Here is a 9,317-nt window from a genome sequence, read left to right as displayed (position 1 = left end):
GAGTGTGTGTGTGTGTGTGTGTGTGTGTGTGTGTGTGTGTGTGTGTGTGAGAAGGATCTGTGTAATGCCCCGGGGTGAGGATCAGTGTTTCACCAGCCTTTCATCTCACACACTCCTCTCATTCCTTCTCTTTTATATATGAGGTCAGATTATGGTACGGCTGGCTACACACACACACGCACACACACTTCACACTGTAGCATTCCTCCCACTCCGCACCCTCAAGAGAACCCCCTACTGAACTAGCCGCATGGCAGGATAGTGTGTGTGTGTGTGTGTGTGTGTGTGTGTGTGTGTGTGTGTGTGTGTGTGTGTGTGTGTGTGTGTGTGTGTGTGTGTGTGTGTGTGTGTGTGTGTGTGTGTGTGTGTGTGTGTGTGTGTGTGTGTGTGTGTGTGTGTGTGTGTGTGTGTGTGTGTGTGTGTGTGTGTGTGTGTGTGTGTGTGTGTGTGTGTGTGTGTGTGTGTGTGTGTGTGTGTGTGTGTGTGTGTGTGTGTGTGTGTGTGTGTGTGTGTGTGTGTGTGTGTGTGTGTGTGTGTGTGTGTGTGTGTGTGTGTGTGTGTGTGTGTGTGTGTGTGTGTGTGTGTGTGTGTGTGTGTGTGTGTGTGTGTGTGTGTGTGTGTGTGTGTGTGTGTGTGTGTGTGTGTGTGTGTGTGTGTGTGTGTGTGTGTGTGTGAGCTGCTTATAGGACAGAGAGACTCAGTCAGTCTTTGCCAATCTCATTTTGTGTGAGAGACTTAGCAGTTAGTAAATTACCCCCTCCACTAATGCTAGGCTGTAGCAGGTAGAGAAGTCACATGTCTGCATTAACTCCAATTAACAGTCAAAACACTCCAATTTAATATGTTGTCCTTGCTGTCCACTGTATTTCGATGTGACTGCTTGTTTTGAATCATGTGAAAAACAAATGTATTCCATATAATAATAATTTCATTATGGCAGTTTATATGAACAATGTAATACATGCGTTTATCCACACATTTAAACTGTAAAGTTTATTGAAGCACTGTGAAAATGCACTTTAAATCATGAGTATCCTAATAATAATAATAATAATAACTTTATTTGTATAGTGCTTTTCCTGCAAACGTTGCAGCTCAAAGTGCTTTAATCATTATATAATCTTAATTTCATTATGTTGTAATCTAAATGCAATATTAACAGACTTGGAACTTGAACTAGTCAGGAGTTACGTTCAGTCAAGTCAGGCTTTATATATGCTTCAATAAACATACTAAAGTCTACAGAGAATAGTATGACATCCCACCCTGGGTACGAACACTTTGCTCGGCTGCCCTCGAACAGGCGGTTCAGGACCATGTTCGCAAGGACAAACAGACTGAAGCTCAGCTTCTACCCCAGGGCCATCCAGGCCCTGAACACAGCAAAGACCTAGGTTCTGGGCCCTGGACAGTCTGGACGGATTGATGGCAGCTGCTGGATTGAAAATCAGGTGTAGTGCTGAGGCACAAATGTGTACATTTCACGCCTGCAAACTGCGACACTTTAAATGAATGTGCAATAACACTATGTGCAATATGACAACCCTAGGGTACATAAGGTTGCAGAGAATAGGAAATGTTAGAATAGGTATAGCATAGCATAGAGTACAGTACAGTGTTTTATTTGTACAGTATAGTATAGTGGATAGTGTACATAGCCTTTATTTATGTAAACCAGCTCCTTTCCCTTCTTGTTTTTTTCTTCTTCTTTTTTCTTTCCTAGCACCAGGGGAGCCCCCCCTCCCAAATGTCGTTGTTTGGTACCTGTACTATATCAATGACAATAAAGACCATTCATTCATTCATTCATGATGTTATAACTACAGTCATGGCCAAAAATATTGGCACCCCTGCACCCCTTCTGTCAGACAATGCTCCATTTCTCCCAGAAAATTGTTGCAATTATAAATGCTTCTGTATTCACATGTTTAGAAGTGGTGCACTATCTGACAGAAGTGCCAATATTTTTGTCCATGAATGTATGTTCTAACTAAACACAGGGTCAAATAAGAGAACATCTTGTCTTGTGGACAGACTTCCATGAATAAAGCGCTAAGAGGAGGTTGAGTCGTTGGATTGGTTGGGGTTGTGTCAAGCTGCTTATGTATGGACTCTCTTAATGGAATTGGAGATGAACTGTAACTAGTAGAGTAAATTAAAAAACTACAACAACTCACCTGAAACTACACACAAAAAAAGTTTTTTTGAAATTATCATATAGTGTACTCATTATATTGGAATTCAGAAAATAAAATAATTTTCACTAGATTTAACTCAACTTTAAAAAGCTTAATTCTCCCTTCTTCTATCTAGCATTATGACTGTCAATGGCCTCTGGTCATAGCATAGATGACTTTTTCTTGTGATGACTGATGGTTAGATGATTCACTTACTTAGACAAATGTATTTGTTGTAAGTCACTTTGGATAAAGGTGTCTGCTAAATGCCCCCCCCCCAAAAAAAACTGGAATTCTTAGTTTACTTCCTGAAATTGACTGGAATTTGAATGGAATTAACCCCAATCCTGATGTTCACCATGAAGAGCATTTTTATGAAATACACTGTAATTCCATATTAGGGGTAGGTCATACCTGAATCTTCACTCACTTCACTTCACTATTACTCCTAATCTACTGGGGTGGCTGGTGGGGTTAGACTACTAATCCCTGTCTCTGGTCAGATCTGTCTGTTCTGTCTCATTCCAGCTGTATCGGGGTCAAAGCAGTGATGAAATTATGAATCATTCGCCAAGTTTCACACACGATTCAGGGGCTTCACACACGACAGGTCCGGCCCGAATCATACTACCCTGGCTCAGATGGAGTAACGTGTGAGTAAAGTGAGTTCCTGGATTCTAAGTAATTTATGAGTGAAGTGTATGACTGGAGGAGAAGCTGTATAGCTGTAGTGGTCTACAGCGGTCAGTTTAAGTACATCTGATTTCCCTCTTTTCTTCTCATGTAACCTAACCTCTGCTGTTACTTCTTCTATACCCTCTCTGTCCCATGTTACCCCTGGAGCTGTGTGTGTGTGTGTGTGTGTGTGTGTGTGTGTGTGTGTGTGTGTGTGTGTGTGCGTGTGTGCGTGCATGCGTGCGTGTGCGTGTTTGTGTTTGACGGGCAGCACATATGTAGCTTCTGTTTTTATTGTCACCGTGACGACAGCAGGGGGTATTTAAACCGCTCTAAGAGTCTCAGTCCCCCCGCACAGGCACACACCAACGAAGAAGAAGAGAGAGAACACCACACAATGCAAGAGAGAGAGAAAGAAAGAGAGCAAGAGAGAGGTAGGTAGGGAGGGAGGGAGGGTGGGAGAGGACAACCAACACAAACCGAATAACACACCTCAGAAGAAGGAAAGAGGGGAGACATTTGAACAAGAGAGACCCGGGTCCTTCAGCCACATACCAAAGAGAGAGAGAGAGAGAGAGATCCTTTACTTCTCAAAACAGGACCAGAGAGAAAGAAAAACAGAGTGAAAGGACAAGAGCAACCGAGAAGAGAGAGAGAGAGAGAGAGAGAGAAAGAGAGAGAGACCAATAGCTACAGCACCATAACAGTGCAGAGATGAGCAGTGCCAGTACCTCCAGCAGCAGTAGCAGCCTCTGTGACGTCCTCAACAACCCCACCAGGGTGACCTGCGGCCCCACCACCCCCCGCCGTGGACCCCCCAAGTTCAAGCAGAGGATGACGCGCCAGTTCAAGAGCAAGCCCCCCAAGAAAGGGGTCATGGGGTAAGAGATGTGGGATGTACTCTTTTGTGTGTCAGATCAGGTTTGAACAAATCAACTACCGCACACCGGCATTCTTGTCTGTATGCCGCAGGGGAGGCTGGTGGAGGTAGAAATCGGAGGACAGGCTTATTGTGATGTATTTAGGGCACAGAATGGAATGGAGGTAGAAATCAGAGGACGGGCTCATTGTAATGCATGGAACGGAATGAGGAATCGTATCGAACACACTCGATGATTTTGGGACCATTCCTCATTCCATTCCATGCATTACAATGAGCCTCTTCTCTACTGCCGATTTCTACCTCCACCAGCCTCCCCCTGTTATGCTCCACGGAACCCAGAATCTCATCTCTCGGTCTGACCTATTGAGACTAGCTCCACTGCATCATACTGTCATTCACTACGTTTCAAATCATATCTGACTGAATTCTAGCTTGATACAAGTTGAACTGAGGCTTACTGTAGGCCTATGTGACACGTTCTAGTGTTTTGGTCCGCAGGTCGGCAACCAATCAAAATGTTCTGACTTTTATTTTGAAACACGGAAATACATTTCAACTTTGTTTGAGAATCACAACACAAACTCGCTAGTCAAGCCAAAATACTGCAACGCAATGGATTGGGTGAGTAATTCCCACTGCTACCTATTTAACTATAGCACTACTTAACATTGTTAGCAAGCTCACAAAACAAGCCGTGTTAGTTGACTATCGATGTGTCAATGATTTTCAACAACGCTGAAATGTATTCACATTTTTCGAAAGAAAAGTCTGAACATTAAATCGGATGCCGACATGTGGACCAAAACATTAGAACGTATCACCTACGCGTATGTGCTAGGTCTGGGTTGAATGGATGCCGTAGAGGGGAGGCTGGTGGAGGTAGAAATCTGAGGAAGTGTTGATATCGTTCCTTATTCTGTTCCATGCATTACAATGAGCCCGTCCTCCGATGTCTACCTCCAGCAGCCTCTCCTGATGCAGTAGCGGTCTAGTGGGATTCTGAATTGTCATGCTTCTGTTTGTGTTTTCTTCTCCCACAGATTTGGAGACGACATCCCAGGAATGGAAGGACTGGGCACTGGTGAGGATCTGCTGTGCTCTCAACCGTGTCTCAGATTTACATGTAGTTTGTGTTTTGTGTTTTTAATGCACTCCACTGTGTGCGCATCGGCCGAAATCCTTAAGTCATGCATTGAGGTCAATGAGAGATTTGCGCCGAACATTGAGTTACGTGGACAGATCTCAAGTTAGGATTTCAGGCTTTGAGACACAAATGAAAAGTAAAATTGTTTCAATTATTATTATACTATTATTAGTATTACTTTTATTATTATTACATACCTAAGAGGCAGTAAAGGTTATTGTTAATGTCCTCCTACTGATTCAACAATGAACAACAATTAAAAACCACTAGATGAAACCTTCGGGTATGATGTCTGTGGTGTCGATGGTGATTAAAATATTTTTTCTTCGTCTCTCTGCCCCCATCAACCCCCTCTCCCTCCTCCCTCCCTCCCCCTCTCCCTCCTCCCTCCCTCCCCCTCTCCCTCCTCCCCTCCCTCCCTCCCTCCCTTCCCCTCCCCCTCTCCCTCCCTCCCTCCCTCCCTCCTCCCTCCCTCCCTCCCTCCTCCCCTCCCTCCCTCCCTCCCCCTCTCCTCCACTGTAGACTACACAGTGATTTGTCCCTGGGAAGCTTTCAACCACCTGGAGCTCCATGAGCTGGCCCAGTACGGTATCATCTGAGGACCCACAGAACAACAGAACCTCAGTCTAGACCCAGTACCAGACCAGAACCTCCCAGGACCCAGACAGCCTTGAGCACACCCAGTATGGTATCATCTGAAGACCCACAGAACAACAGAACCTCAGTCTAGACCCAGTACCAGACTAGAACCACCCAGGACCCAGACAGCCCACTCTAGAACCATACCCAGTACCACAATGGGCACTGCACCCAGTACCACACCAGAACCAGCTCTGGACCCAGACAGCGATGAGCTTTGTCCCAGTTTGGTATTACAAGAACCACAGCCTGGCAGAACTCTGATGCTCCTATAACATTGAAAGGCTGCCTTAGGGCGTTGCTGCCTATCCACTGCTCTAGAGGCTACTAAAATAGTTACATCACCAGAAGGCCTGTCTACAGCTCTAGAGGCTGCTATCATAGAGTTACACCACTGCTCTATAGGCTACTACTATAGAGTTACATCACTAGGCCTGTCCACTGCTCTATAGGCTGCTACCATAGTTACATCACTAGGCCTGTCCACTGCTCTATAGGCTACTACCATAGAGTTACATCACTAGAAGGCCTGTCTACTGCTCTATAGGCTGCTACCATAGTTACATCACTAGGCCTGTCCACTGCTCTATAAGCTACTACCATAGAGTTACATCACTAGAAGGCCTGTCTACTGCTCTAGAGGCTACTACTATAGAGTTACATCACCAGAAGGCCTGTCCACTGCTAGAGGATACTACGCTAGAGCTATATCACTAGATCACCAGGTGATCCATGTGTTTCTGTGGTGTTATAAGTAGACATTATATGCTTGTACTGTTGTGTTGTTTACTTGGCAAGTAAAATGTCAGTGACTTTTGGTTTGCATTAACATAAAGCTTTTTTTCTCATACAACCAAGACTGTGGCCTGTTTCTTATCCTGATCTGAAAGACGGGGAGACAGGAAAGAGGGAGATAGAGAGACTCGAGAGAGACTCGTAATGTATATGACTATGTTCTTCAAAGATGGGGGGAGAGGAGAGACATACAGATCAGTGGAGGTAGAAATCGGAGGATGGGCTCATTGTAATGAATAAGGAGCGGTACGGTCCAAACACCATTGATCCTTCTGTTCCAGCATTACAATGAGACTATCCTTCCATTCCTATCTCCACTAGCCACCTGCTATAGACTCAATATATTACTACTGTATGTTCTCCATTTCTTAAGACAGAAGAGATATGTTGAAATAAGTCAAATATTAATACATCATTTTATTAGTTCACAAAAGGTTCCCCAAATGGTTATAAAATACAGGATAATCTATACTTAACATCTATAACTGTACAAAAAAAAAAAAAAAGACAAGACAAAGCATATGGGAGACAAAATCAAGTGTATAAACAGCAATGTTGAGGTGTACAGGTGATGTAGACATTGAAAAGAATGCAGGAAATACTGTATATTATCTCTAAAATAAAGTCCACGTGATGATTACGCAAATCAGAATCTTGTGTATTTCAGGTCAACGATATGGGATGCTTTGGGTGTAGCCTTCTCCAAAAGAACTACAGAGAAGGAGAGAGCATTGTTCAATAAAGAATAAACTGATGTTGAAAATCATTTAAATACATCTCAATGCAGCAATACACTCTTACTTACACTGGTCAAAATCATCATCACTGGATTCAGTCAAGACCGTGGTCCTGTAGTCATTGGTCCTGGAGGGCTGGTTCTCTTTCCCGGCGCCCTGCTGGTGGGGGGGTGCAGGAGACGGGCCAGGCCTCCTGACTTTTTTAGCAACACAGACACTGTGTTTCCGCGCTGCTTTGGATGTAGCCTTCTCCAAAAGAACTACAGGGAAGAAGAGAGCATTGTTCAATAAAGAATAAACTAATGTTGAAAATCATTTAAATACATCTCAATGCAGCAATCCCTGCTGGCGGGAATGCTGAACACCTTCTACGCCCGGTTCGACGAGGGGCGAACGGAGGTAACCGCAACACAAACACCACTCTCTCCAGCTCTCAGCAGCCTCACCCTCACAGAGCATGAAGTGAGACGCGTACTGAAGGCGGTGGACCCCAGGAAAGCCTCGGGGCCGGATGGCGTCCTGGGACGGGTGCTGAGAGACTGCGCCGACCAGCTGGCCGGGGTTTTCACCAACATCTTTAACCAGTCCCTGTCCCAGGCCACCGTCCCACCCTGCCTGAAAACCTCAACTATCATCCCAGTCCCGAAGAAAAGCACGGTGAGCTGCCTAAACGACTACCGCCCGGTGGCACTCACACCAATCATCATGAAGTGCTTCGAGAAACTAGTCCGGGCCCACATACTCACACTTCTCCCGCCCAACCTGGATCCATACCAGTTCGCCTACAGAGCCCACAGGTCCACAGAGGACGCCATCGCGACGACTCTCCACGCCACTCTATCCCACCTGGAGAGGGGAAACAGCTACGCGAGACTGCTCTTCGTGGACTTCAGCTCCGCCTTCAACACCATCCTTCCAGACAGGCTAGTGACCAAACTACTAGACCTGGGTCTATCACACTCTATATGTGCGTGGATCAAGGACTTCCTGACCGACCGCCCCCAGAGGGTGCGGGTGGGCCCCCACACCTCCACAGCCCTCAGCCTCAGCACTGGGTCCCCCCAGGGCTGCGTGCTAAGCCCCATCCTCTACAACCTCTACATAGCGTACATAGTGTACATAGCCTTTATTTATGTAAACCAGCTCCTTACCTTCTTGTGATTTTATTCTTTTCTAAAAGTTTTCATTTATTTATTTTTTCCTAACAGCAGGGGAGCCACCCCTCCTAAATTTCGTTGTTTGGTACCTGTACTGTAGCAATGACAATAAAGTCCATTCATTCATTCATTCATACACTCTTACTTACACTGGTCAAAATCATCATCACTGGATTCAATCAAGACCGTGGTGGTCCTGTAGTCATTGGTCCTGGAGGGCTGGTTCTCTTTCCCGGCGCCCTGCTGGTGGGGGGGTGCAGGAGACGGGCCAGGCCTCCTGACTTTTTTAGCAACACAGACACTGTGTTTCCGCGCTGCTTTGGGTGTAGCCTTCTCCAAAAGAACTACAGAGAAGAAGAGAGCATTGTTCAATAAAGAATAAACTAATGTTGAAAATCATTTAAATACATCTCAATGCAGCAATCCCTGCTGGCGGGAAAGCTGAACACCTTCTACGCCCGGTTCGACGAGGGGCGAACGGAGGTAACCGCAACACAAACACCACTCTCTCCAGCTCTCAGCAGCCTCACCCTCACAGAGCATGAAGTGAGACGCGTACTGAAGGCGGTGGACCCCAGGAAAGCCTCGGGGCCGGATGGCGTCCTGGGACGGGTGCTGAGAGACTGCACCGACCAGCTGGCCGGGGTTTTCACCAACATCTTTAACCAGTCCCTGTCCCAGGCCACCGTCCCACCCTGCCTGAAAACCTCAACTATCATCCCAGTCCCGAAGAAAAGCACGGTGAGCTGCCTAAACGACTACCGCCCGGTGGCACTCACACCAATCATCATGAAGTGCTTCGAGAAACTAGTCCGGGCCCACATACTCACACGCCTCCCGCCCAACCTGGATCCATACCAGTTCGCCTACAGAGCCCACAGGTCCACAGAGGACGCCATCGCGACGACTCTCCACGCCACTCTAACCCACCTGGAGAGGGGAAACAGCTACGCGAGACTGCTCTTCGTGGACTTCAGCTCCGCCTTCAACACCATCCTTCCAGACAAGCTAGTGACCAAACTACTAGACCTGGGTCTATCACACTCTATATGTGCGTGGATCAAGGACTTCCTGACCGACCGCCCCCAGAGGGTGCGGGTGGGCCCCCAC

At 46.4% G+C, this 9,317-nt stretch overlaps 1 protein-coding gene across 1 annotated transcript; it reads left to right on the top strand.

Moving 5' to 3' along the window:
* Nucleotides 1-3,566: 3,566 nt before the first annotated feature.
* Nucleotides 3,567-5,478, top strand: LOC308150691 (retinal rod rhodopsin-sensitive cGMP 3',5'-cyclic phosphodiesterase subunit gamma; the record flags this gene model as incomplete). Its single annotated transcript, XM_080523496.1, has 3 exons — nucleotides 3,567-3,733; nucleotides 4,776-4,816; nucleotides 5,402-5,478. The coding sequence occupies 3 exons, from the start codon at nucleotides 3,567-3,569 to the stop codon at nucleotides 5,476-5,478; spliced, it is 285 nt and encodes a 94-aa protein (XP_080379622.1).
* Nucleotides 5,479-9,317: the final 3,839 nt, after the last annotated feature.

Source organism: Nansenia antarctica (assembly GCF_963989245.1).
Source record: "Nansenia antarctica genome assembly, chromosome: 2".
Lineage (NCBI taxonomy): Eukaryota > Metazoa > Chordata > Actinopteri > Argentiniformes > Microstomatidae > Nansenia > Nansenia antarctica.
The sequence above is the reverse complement of the archived record's forward strand: the minus strand, read 5'-3'. Positions and strand labels throughout refer to the sequence as shown.